Source organism: Aethina tumida, chromosome 7 (genome assembly GCF_024364675.1).
Source record: "Aethina tumida isolate Nest 87 chromosome 7, icAetTumi1.1, whole genome shotgun sequence".
Classification (NCBI taxonomy): domain Eukaryota; kingdom Metazoa; phylum Arthropoda; class Insecta; order Coleoptera; family Nitidulidae; genus Aethina; species Aethina tumida.
The window spans coordinates 18,166,399-18,179,212 of NC_065441.1; the positions used below are offsets into that span (position 1 = coordinate 18,166,399).

At 31.1% G+C, this 12,814-nt stretch overlaps 2 protein-coding genes across 2 annotated transcripts; one reads left to right on the forward strand and one right to left on the reverse strand.

The window, feature by feature from the left end:
- Positions 1–1,945: 1,945 nt before the first annotated feature.
- Positions 1,946–6,180, forward strand: LOC126266301 (uncharacterized). Its single transcript, XM_049970075.1, has 3 exons — positions 1,946–2,135; positions 5,676–5,849; positions 5,915–6,180. Exons 1-3 carry the CDS (start codon positions 2,066–2,068, stop codon positions 6,121–6,123), a joined length of 453 nt encoding a protein of 150 aa, XP_049826032.1. The 5' UTR covers positions 1,946–2,065; the 3' UTR covers positions 6,124–6,180.
- A 2,402-nt stretch (positions 6,181–8,582) lies between these two features.
- On the reverse strand, positions 8,583–10,163 carry LOC126266207 (dolichyl-phosphate beta-glucosyltransferase-like). The gene is made up of 6 exons (XM_049969686.1): positions 10,012–10,163; positions 9,787–9,961; positions 9,515–9,720; positions 9,262–9,370; positions 8,958–9,201; positions 8,583–8,907 (listed from the first exon to the last, which is right to left on the reverse strand). Exons 1-6 carry the CDS (start codon positions 10,069–10,071, stop codon positions 8,712–8,714), a joined length of 990 nt encoding a protein of 329 aa, XP_049825643.1. The 5' UTR covers positions 10,072–10,163; the 3' UTR covers positions 8,583–8,711.
- Positions 10,164–12,814: the final 2,651 nt, after the last annotated feature.

Below are 12,814 nucleotides of genomic sequence, written 5' to 3' on the forward strand. Positions count from 1 at the left end.
TTAATATTGGAACAATATTTCAATGTTCATCGTCAACATTTGCTAGCTACATAAATAAATATATTTATAGTCTATATCTTGGATATCGAGATCTTCAGCTATAAACTCGTATAAATTTATATTTCGCATCTATATTGTAGAGAAATAAATTCTTTACAACTTTTGTTTTAAACATTTTTTCATACATCAAACCGTTGTCGAAATAGAGGACATAAAGCGTGCGGCTAGAGTATCATTTGATGTCAACTGGTAGTTCTGATCGAAAACAGGTAGTATAAATATTGCTAAATATATAATTATCATTTTGTACAATATGTTGGAGACAATGCCGATGTAAATGTCTACACTTTTGATGATTAAGATAGTAAGTCCAAAAGCTGCTCTCTACGATAAAGGGATACAAAAATGCAGAACCAAACCAAGTGAGAAAGTGTGTACTTGGATATAGTAAATTTCAAATCGAAAATTTACACGATGATGAAGCATTCACAGCAAAAAACATTAACGGAGTAGATATTGCATCGTTGGTAGGTGGTTATCTTAAACTGCACTAAAAATAACAAGAACTTTTCAACATCTCAAGTTGTGTGAATTGTTCAAGATAACCATTCCACCATGGCAACGATGTCTCTTTACTTTCCATACAGTCACAAAAAATCAACTCCGTTTAATTCTGTGAATGCTTAATCATCATGTAAATTTTCGACTTAAACTTTGCTGTATCGAAGTACGATTGATTTTTCATAAACTTGAAGAGATAAATGTGATATGGCTGCCAATTCTTTCACACTTGGTTTGGTTATGCTTTTTTTATCCGTTCATCGTAGAGAATAGTATCTTTTGGAGTTACTATCTTAATCATCCCCATAACATGAAGAGTATTGTTACCGTCAAGAGTTTGGACATTTACATCAGCGTTGTCTCCAACATATTGTACAAGCGCACTAGACTCCGATAATAATAATAAAAAATAAAAGTATATATTTAGCAATAATTTATACTACGTATTTTCGATCGGGACTACCAGTTGACCTCAGCCACGCGCTCTATGGCCTTTATCTCGTCAACGGTTCGATGTATGCAAAAATATTTAAAACAAAAGTTGTAAAGAATTTAATTCTCTACAATATTGATGTGAAATATAAGTAGCGTAAAACCCATAGGAAACAAAATATTTTCAATAAATGTGCAAAAAATTGATTTTTGATATTTTTGACCTTTGACTTTTTAAGTTCAGGCCATTCTATCATGTGTGAATTTTGATACAAATTTTGGGATGTCAAAATATAAGTTTATACGAGTTTATATCTGGGTATCTCGATTTCCGAAGTGAACTCCCTGACTGGACTATTAATCAGTAACAAATTTGATAATTTCATTCCAAATTAAGGTCTTTTAGAATTTTTGTACACTTATTTTCAGTTAATATTAAAATCAATTTTATGTTACTTGCTACTGTAAAATTTATTTATTTTCATGTAAGTATATTTATAAAATTTAGATAAATTTATAATATTAAGTTAATAAATAAATTACAAACGTCTGCATGATATAACAGTAAACTACTATCGGCCGTGAAATATTTGTTTGCATAGTTGCTAAACATTTATACATAATTTAATCAATGTTGAAATATTTTTACATTGTATGTAAAGAATAAATTAAATTGAAAATAAAGATTTAAAATCAATTTTTGTTACGAGCAATTTGGAATTTGGAGGTTTAAAATTATAATTAAAGTTAATAAAACCTATATACTAATAAATATGGATTTCAGATTGTACAAATACAATTTATTTACTTAGGGTGGTATAAAAATATTAAATCCTGCTGCAGTAACTTCTTAATCAACATATGCCATCTATCCAACAGAACTCAAAGTGTTTAATTACATCCTGCTTTTACCTGATGCTACCTGTAATTTCTACAAGGTCGTCGAGTTCGTTGCAGTAGAATTAACAATCGTGCACGGCAGAGTCGAACTATAATATCAAAGAGAAAGTGTCACATCGACAAGATGTTATGGTTTGCGAAGTGAAATATAAAATACTAAAAGATTAACGAAATGCATATTAAATTGTTAATGTTGTGCCCTTTGGCCTTTGTTCTCGTTTTCATATCGACGTGTGTTGAAGGTAAGATACAACCGAAGGTTTTGTTTTGCATCTAGTGTTGAAGTCTCTCTCTTTATATATATATATATATATATATATATATATATATATATATATATATATATATATTATATGAAGTGTTTTAATGATTTTTTAATTTTGAATTTTAGTACTCGAACTACTACCCATATGGCTATATATATACATATATATATATATATATGATAGATTAGCGACTGTTAATCTGTCTTTTTAGTTTGATTAAAACACTAAATTCACAATAATACGCTTTATTACAACAAACGTAGTTTAACCCTCGACATCTAAAGCTTGACTGCTCGGTTCTTTCTTAAGAACTGCCCCGATTATTAAATGTAAACAAATACTTCAGATTTGCTTATGAAACAAAACTAGTCTAAATAGATGTGAGCACGTCGCATCGGTCCATCGGTGAAGGTGATGACGTAAGCTAACACGGCCTTCCTGACATGTGGGGCGTCCTCGCACCTTCCTCAGTTCTGCAAAGATTCACCTGACACCGGTAATCTGTAAACATTATAACAGCAGCAGTACAAGCTCAAAATATATTCGAAGAACTAAGTCTAAACCTTATTTCATTTAACAAAATAGACTGTTATGTGGCACAGTTAACAACCACTAGAAGCTCAGAGGCGACTCAACCATCAACAGGTCTGTTACACCCATGACTCTCAAGTGCTATCAAAAGATACCATATTCTAGCCAGGAGCTCAGAGGCGGTTCAACCACTACCAGGTCTATTACCCGCTTGTCTCACAGACACAGAACACAACAATCTAAGCCTGCAGAGCAGGGACCTTAAAAATAGCCTGCCGAGCAGGGACCTTTAAACATAGCCTGCAAAGTAGGGACCTTAAACATAGCCTGCAAAGTAGGGACCTCAAACATAGCCTGCGACGCAGGGACCTTAAAAATAGCCTGCCGAGCAGGGACCTTAATCATAGCCTACTAAGCAGGGACCTTCACATATAGCCTGATACACAGGGACCTTAAACAGCCTACTATGCAGGGACCTTTACACACATTCACACATCAATCTTATTAAATAAATCTATATCCATCATACCTTATAGAATTTCTGTATCTGGCCAGGTTCGTAACTGTTCATGCGCTGCTGTTGTAGTTCTACCTCGGCTGCCAATCCTTCGGAGTGCGTATCTCTCATTAGGTAAACAATGCGTTACCTCAAAGGGTCCGTGATACTTTGGTTTCAACTTTCCTCTATTCGACAGCTAATAGCGACATCTAATCCTAACGAACTTGCTTCTGTATGTAGTTCGGTTGACAATTCCAGATCAAAAATGTTGAAAATCGGATAAGAAGTCAATCGTACATTTTCACATTTACATGTCCATTCAAACGATTTTCCATCACGTAACAGTGCAGATATTGGTGCTGTTAAAGTAGCAAAGTTTTTTCACAAGATGTCTAAAATATCCAGCCAGTCCTTTTTCGATCACACCTAAATATTTCACAGATGTTTGGAAAAAGTTACATTTTTGTATATTTAAGGGCGTCAATGTCCTTTCTTAAGTTCTTAAGACGTTCTTGAATGGGTCGAGCAGGGCACAACACATCATCAACATAAACAAACGCAATATCGTCTTTAAGTGGTCCAAGGGCTTTAACGATGGCGCTCTGATAATCTGATGAAGAGTTTATGAGATCAAACGGCATTCGGTTGTTCTTTTATTTATTTCGTAACCCACTCGTCCATTCCTGACAAATTCAAGTCATATTCCTCAAATGCAATTTCTAAATCTTACAAGTCGAAACTGCGCTGCAGCCACACTTAAACCTTCTGCGCAGTCATCTTCAATGTTGCTTGAGTAGTTTGGGCGTTGGCCATTGTCGATAAAATTTCCATGTTTTGTTTTTGGAATCTGTTGTTACTTTCTTGCTGCTAGTCTCTCTCCGATGCACTTTCGGTAATGTTCACAACGTTCGGACTCACTGCGCGTTTGTGTTTTTCACTATTGTCTGTTCGTTCACAAAGAAACACAAAAAAAAATTTATTTTTTTAGGTCCTTTCTTCCGGAAATAATTCACGAGAAGATATCCCACTTCTGATGATAGATTAGCGACTGTTAATCTGTCTTTTTAGTTTGATTAAAACACTAAATTCACAATAATACGCTTTATTACAACAAACGTAGTTTAACCCTCGACATCTAAAGCTTGACTGCTCGGTTCTTTCTTAAGAACTGCCCCGATTATTAAATGTAAACAAATACTTCAGATTTGCTTATGAAACAAAACTAGTCTAAATAGATGTGAGCACGTCGCATCGGTCCATCGGTGAAGGTGATGACGTAAGCTAACATATATATATATATATATATATAGTCTTGTAACAAGTATTGTTTAGTCGTTAAAAAATGTCAACCAATACAGCGTCAAGGTCTAGAAAGTATTAGATTTGCCACGAATTAACAACATAATATAACAAAACAAATGCTGTGAAATTTTGAATATCAGAATTTTCATATTTTTGCAATTACAATAAATTTAGTATATGGTTTAAAGGGTTTCATAACGACATATAACTGTTATATATTAAAATCAAAATAAAATAGTTTGTGTTAGCTACATAATTTAATTTGTTTGTTTTTATATTTTTATCTTATATCTTTAATATTTTTCATTCTTCTGTGTATATTGTTTAATACATATATTGATAATTAATGTATTAAAGTGTACACTTTGTGTCGTGTGTTTAATCATACATGTTTGAGTTACAATAAGTGTTTGTTATCAAATAGTATTAATGATTAGTGGCTGATAATTGGACGAGGGTAATTTTGCGTTTTAATATAAGTAATTATGGTGACATTAGTGCGAATTATCGAATGGTGCGAGTTACACAAACATTTAATTAGTTTAATTTGAAAATTAAAATAATCGGCACAATTTAACAGAAAGTTTTTCTTTAATATCTTAGTATAAATAATGATGGCAGACTGTTAAATTATGTAAAATATGCATGTGTATGTACAGTAGGAAAAGCGTTTGACCAGTTTGAATTTAGAGAGAGACATCATGCAGGACACAGACAGTAGAAGTCTATCCCATAGTAGGAGACCTACTGTCTCTATTGTGCATGATGTCTCTTTCAGGATTCTTTTCGTAATCAATATTTTCCATATTAGTATGCATAGTATCATCTTGTGACTATATAGAGGTGAGTTGAACATAAAATAATATGGCACATAGTATATCAGTCTGTGTTTTCCATTTCAAATAGTGTTGTTGTTATTTTAACTTTAAATTTAATAACAACCAATCCGTAGTACAATAATGAATATTCGGGAAATTCAGTATTAATTATGAGATTAACATTTAATATTAAATATTAACTTAATAACTAATTATTGACGATAAACATAACTTGGTACGCTTTTGTTATTTTTCATATTTAAAAGAGTGTAATATTCTGTTTTATTATTTTAAATTCATAATACAACAAAAAAATTAAAATATTTTCTGGTTTTCTCTTTTGTCATTAATTAAAAAAAATTTCAGGTCTTCAGAGATGTTTCGTATGTAGATCAAGAGGAGAGTTAGGTAGTTGCAAAGATCCCTTTGTTTACAATGTAACTCTGGCTGAACCAAAAAGTAAAATCGGAATTGATACTATCCCTTGTGCATCGGGATGGTGTGGAAAAATTGTAGAATCGGAAAATGCGTTAAAAGAAGGTAACGTAGTATCCAGCATTTTATTCTTAATGTATCCTAAAATTATTTATTATTATTTGTTGCAGAGTACGGTGTAGCAACACAAAGAGTATGTTTACAAAGAGGACCTTCTGATAGTGAGGATAGATGTGCGCAAACCAAATGGAATCACAAGAAAGTCTTAATGTGTTTTTGCAAAGGGGATCTGTGCAATTCTTCAGTAATATTCTCCTGTAACTATATATTAATATTATTAAATATACTTGTTAGTTTTAGACTGATAATTACAAGTTAAAAAGACATTATGTAGTATATTTGTACATTTTTTAATAAAACGATACTTAAAATTGTACAGATTATCTTTACATAAATTTGTATTCACATTTTTGTGTTTGTGCTATGCCATTGAGTTATACTCGATGAAATCCCAAAAATCAATCAATTCAATTTTAAATATGATATTTGGTTCTTCAGTTATTCGCATTTACATATTTGATGCTGGACAGAAAAATGGAATAATTTATAAGTTTAGTGTGTAAAGATGAGTAAAAATAATTGAGAAGACTTTAAAAAGCGAATCGTAGAATAGTGGATTGAATCAACGTAAAGTTTCGCAAAATTAATAATAATTAGTTTAGTACTGTTTCATATATTTTGAGAAAATTTTTCATGTAGAGCAATGTGAAAACACGTATAAATGTTCTTCGGACAATAAATTCAAATATCGGTAAATGCATTAACACATTTTTCTAATTGAACGGTAAAACGAAATATTAAAATCCGAATAAGGAAATTATATGGACTGGACTCATGCATGTGGAATTTAGTACTATGGATTGATAAAACCGAGGATAGCTGGAACGAGACACGATTTTAAGTACTAAAAACTAATAGTTAAAGACGGTAGTGGAAATATAGTTGGGGAGTGTTTTTCAGCATGTGGTAATACATTTTTTTTTTGCAAAATATAATTCACAATTTGATTATGGTATTTATAGTTAACTGTTTATTCAATAAGAAAAATATACAAGTAAATCTAATTAAATCAAAAATAATTTAAATTTAATTTTGACCACCACTATATAGTTTATAAATTATTGCGAAATATATAATTACCATTTTTTATTACATTATATTCAATCATTTTTTTGCTTACTTATCTATTTTTAATTTCCATTTCCCACATATAATATTTGTAGTATGCACAGCATAGACACTTTCTTTTGTACTTCGACTACGAGGTCACTGATTCACTGATTTCATAAGAGAATTGAATTTTTCTGTTCGTTTCACGGTGAGAAATTCATTTTTAAAGTTCTCAGAAGTTTGTTCATCCATAGTTTCTTCAAACTTCAGCATATCTTGAAGCTATAAGTGTGCTGATTTTGCGTATAAGAAGTGACCACTGGTGTGAAAATACAACAGCATTTTGCTCACTGCATCCAGATATTCTTTAAAAAATCCAAGTCTTTCAGCCCGAATAAAATCAAGTGCTATTGAAACCATTTCTAAATATCGCACCTATAACTGTGCGTTTAATTCATGCAATTTGTTCAGAAATGTTGCAGGAAAAAGGGTTGAGCTACCTATACCCTTCTATGTTTTCGTAGGGAACATCTCGAGAAGTTATTTACTATATTAACTGATCCAAAGTACCATCTTCAATCTTCAAAATTTATCATTGATAATGCAAATCGTAATAATGTATGGCCTCTGAAGTTTCTCGAGTAAGCCCGACCACTGAGCAATATGTCAACAGAATTCTTTACATATATGTCACCAAGAGATTCCTTGAGTCCACTTCATTATGTATCCTATGTTTCCAAGAAAAGACATCAGCATATGAAATCCTCCTAATTTTTACATCTATTGTACATGATGGTGAGTTAGCATCTGATGCAGCTACTATTTCACGAGCTTTACAGTAGAGGGGTTGATGAAAAGTAATCACACACGTTTTGTGTGTGACTTAGCAATATCGAGAGCACAATGTAAAGTTGTGTAAATAGTATCTACGTGACTGGCAAGATTATCAATAAAAGGAAGAAACATAACTTGAGATGTTGAGAAGTGTTTGTTATTTTTAGTGAGATAACCATTTCACCCTGACAATGATGCAATGTCTCTCCATTTTCCATACAGACACAAAAAATCAATTACGTTAATGCTTCATCATCATGTAAATTTTTGATTTGAACTTTACTGTATCCAGGTAAGTCTGGGTTTTCATAAACTTAAAGAGATACATAGGATATAGGTGCCAACTCTTTTGCACTTGGTTTAGTTATGCATTTAAATAATAAAAAATAATAATTTTATATTTAGCAATAATTTATAAACTTTATACTACGTATTTTCGATTGGGACTACTAGTTGACCTCAAATGATACTGTACTCACGCTCTCTCTACCCTCTATCTCGACAACGGTTCGTCGTACGAAAAAATGTTTAAAAATTGTAGAGAATTTAATACAAGTAGCGTAAAACGATAGGAAACGAGATATTTACAAAAAATGTGTAAGAAATCGATTTTTGTGACTTTGGTCCTCTGACTTTTAAAGTTGCAGCCACCCTATCATGTATGAATTTTGAGATGTCAAAATATAAGTTTATACGAGTTTATAGCTGGGTAACTCGATTTCCAAGATATTCACCTAATTTGGACTAAGATGACTGTACTATCTCTGAATATGTAAAATATGTCAAGTTGATATATGGTATACATTCTATGATATTAATATTAAAACACTGGAAATTAATATATAAATTCTAATTTCATGTTTATATTGAAAACAATTTGTAATTTTAAAATGAATAATTATATAGCATAATCAAACAAAATAATAGAAATTTCTATTATATTTTACATATATATTATAAAAATTAATCAGTGTTTTGCTTGATCTTCCAAGCACCTATTGTGTACCTCAACCATATAAGGCCAAGATCTGTGCCCATTTGAATCCAACTCCATACAGGAGTAACTTTGGAACCATCGATTTCAGTCCATCTTACCGCAGTTTCAGTTATTGCTATATTTAGTTTTTGTGCTATGTATAAGAGCTCCACATCAAACGCCCTAAAAGGTTACATACATAAAATTTATTTTCATATATATACATTTTATACCATCTTTCTACATGCATATTCTCAAAACAAATTCTTGCTGCTTCTCTGGTTAAAAGTTTAAAACCACATTGTGTGTCTTTGATACCTCTCACTGCAAACAACCACACTAGAAAATGAAAACCATACATTAGAACAGTTCTAAAAAAACTTCTTGACGCAACTGACTGCTCTTCTAAATGAGCTCGGGAACCTATTGAAATGGCCAATTTGTTTTCAATATTTGTTGGATTCAACAAATAATCATCTACAATAAAAAGTATCTTTAATAAATATTTAATTAGTACTGGGCAGTATTAATAAAGACCTTGTAATAAGCATTTTAAGCTATCTTCTAGCTTTTTCAAGTCTGCAAATGTAGTAGCACCATCTGCATCAGCAAATAACAATAAAGAACCTCTTGCACTTAACATTCCCTAGAAATTGAATGATTTGATGTATAAAAAGAACAGCATACCCAAAATATCAATGTAGAAAAAATATTCTTTTTAAGATAGCTCATATTGATTAAAGCAACTTCACTAAATTGGAGGATATTTATTTTTTAAACATCGACCTACCAAACGAACAGCACCTCCTTTGCCTCTATTTGTTTCCAAATCCAAAACTCGAAATTTATCTGTGCCTAATTTTTCACAATATTTATCAGCAACATTAACTGTAGAATCTTTGCTTCCATCACTGACAAGAATAATTTCATATTTAAAATTTGAATGTTCACTTCTTTCCTCAAGGAATGATATACATTCATCTAACATTGGGGGTACTGAATAAAAAGGATAAACATTAGGCAAAATTTCATGTCTGTTAACTAGTAACTAATTAAACTTACATCTGACTTCCTCATTATAGGCTGGAACAATTACACTTAAATGTACTGTGCCCTTCTCGTTGATATTCGGGAATTCGTGCAATTTTCCACTCTTTGGATCTTTAAAATGCTTTTCTTTTTTGCTTCTGTATATGACAGGGAATGTTTTACTTGTGGCTATCAGAAAAATGCAAAACTGAAAACGTTATTGTATTAAGTTTTCTATTTAACTTATATGAAACTTACTGTTAGCAATAGAGAAAACGCAAATGCTGAGCTCAAAAATAAAATATATTTTAAGTCCATATTGTATATTTAAAAATTCAGCCTTTTATCATTGTACTGTTTATTTTTTGCACCGCTGGCATTAACACTGATAGGTTATAATAACATTGACAATTCGCAGCTGATGCCGCGTTGCCACGTCACTATTGATTGTTTTTCTTAAATTAATATTTGTGTTTATGTTACTATTATTAATATTACCACTGAATTCTTTTTACATTAGGTAATTGTTTTAATATAATGGAAATATTTCAAAATTTCAAGTCTCCGGAAATAAGTGCTAACTGGGTTGCCTAAATTAATTTTTTAAATTGATAAATATAATATACATAAAATTAAAGTACTGTTGAGAAATTCCTTTTTGTTCATTAGCTTTAACAGATAATTTCATTATTTTTTAATTCTAGGTTTAATTTATTTTAAATTTGTTTAATTAGATATCTGTTCTAACGGGTTGTACCGGCGTGGAGGATTCCCCTGTTAATAATCTTTTTCTGCACTTGTAGCCATTGAAGTAAATTATTAAAAATATAGAAATGTCTATTATATTTAACTGGTGCATAACAATATGCATAATGTGCAAAGGGATAAAATTTAAATTCAAGGACATACAACATTTAAAATTGGTTTACTATGATTCTTCAGGAATTGAGAAGGTCCAAAAACGTTCAAATCGCTTACCGTCACGAACATATCTAATAATAACTATTAGTGGAGATTTTGCAGTAACATCCGTCGTTTCTTCCTTTATGATCGTCAAAAATGAGTTATTAATTTCCTCAATTCCTTAAAATATATAGAAGTTCTCGGAAGCATCGCAATTAGGTCCACAGAAACTAAATCTCGAAGTGGAAGTCTAAGGGTGACAATTATTAGAAACGATAGGTACATAGTCCAAATGGTTATGAAGTTATGGATTGGTGTTAGCAGCCTTCAGAGACATTATGAGACTACAAACTACAACTAATTTCGAATGCAACCATGAGAAGTCAGATTGTTGCTAATTAATTATAATTTAGAAGACTATTAAGAGTGTCAGCTATTATTTAGATATAGACCATCAAGGTTGGAATGGTCTTTTGGTTAATAGTTAAATGCTTTTTTCTCTGACGAAAAGAGACTATCGATGGAAGAGAAAATGGTTTGACTTTTAGATGTACCTGTTACAGTTACTGGACAAATTTACATAGATCTTATAATACGGTCTATTGTACAATCAATACAAGACAATGGTGGCTCACATCGAACCCTAGCAATTGTGGACGTTCTTAGAGAATGTCAAATTAAAAGAATGGAGTGGCTATCACTCGGCCTCAGAATTAATTCAACTCCGTTTAAATCCTCCCATGAGCGTTTCAGATCTTCTATAGGCTGTAGTTGAAGAATGGAATAAAATTCTTCAAGAATTTATTCATTATCTAATAAGATTGATGCACAGATGCGTAAATCCTTTATTATGAAACAGAGATACTAAATTAAAATGTGACCTTACATTATAATCGTTTTTGATAGTAATGCTGAAAGCTTTTTACCACAATTTCATTTTAACTTTTTCTCTATTTTAGATGTTCTTTACAGATGTTAAGGTCCAATAATATGTATAGTATAATTAACAACAAATTTTTATTAATTTTAAATTAAATTGATGAAAGACTTGTCAAACTAAATGTAAACTAGTAACAAAAATTATATATAATTATGATTATGGTTTTTAGAGTTTTCTTGTTTTTTATCTTCGAACTTAAGTGATCTAGATTGGAGATTCCTGTTTCCAACCTGTATCCAAAAAATTAAGCAGGGAAAACGGTTTAAAGCATTTTTGTTGCATGCGCAAATCCACTCAAATTTTAAATAAATATCTCCATTAAACTTACGGGCGTGACTTTTCTCACTACATAGACCAGTAACAGTAAAACAAATTCTCTTTATTCGTATTACGTTAAAATAAAATCATTTGGTATTGTATCTGAAAAACTGAAGTTTATTAAGAGTACCATTTTAAAAGAATAATCAGGTCACAATTGACGCACGTCATCCTTTCGTCGTGTATTTGACATATTTTCACGACCCCGAAAAAAAAAAAAATGAACCATCCTGCCACCCCCGACGCAGAGGGGTGGATATCCAGAACGTAGTGACGCATGCTCATAGCCCTAAAAGTTGCACAACTGCCACTTTGATCTCCTCAGTGGAATGAATAATGTCGGAGTGTGGTGACGGTTGTATTTCTAATACTCTACCCCCGATGTGAAAAGTATTTTAAAGAAGAAATGTGTTCCTGGTTAACGGTGAGTGAATTCTTATTATTTTACTAAATGTACATTTAATGGCATTTTTTCATACGCAAGTTTGAGGGTGTAATAATTGGAGTTGCGCTGATGGTTTCTCCAAGTCAATGATTTCAGATTATATGAATTTTTTATTTTATATTTACAATATATGTGTCATTTTTAATCACTTTTAAATAACTGCAATTACTAAATTATAACAAATAATTTGATTTCTTGTTAAATAGTTCGGGTTATTTGCTTTTATTAAGTTATTGATCGTCTGAAAATAGCTTGAATTTAGTTTACCCTTCCTTACATCACTACAATTCATCTCGGAGTTTAACATCTATATCAATCGATAATAAATATTTTATTAATTGTTTTATGTAATTGAAATGAAATAATGTAATTTCATCCTCATATTTATTTTTTTACTTTATTAAATTATTATTTATTTGTTATATATACATATTTTTTATTCCATTCAAAATTGA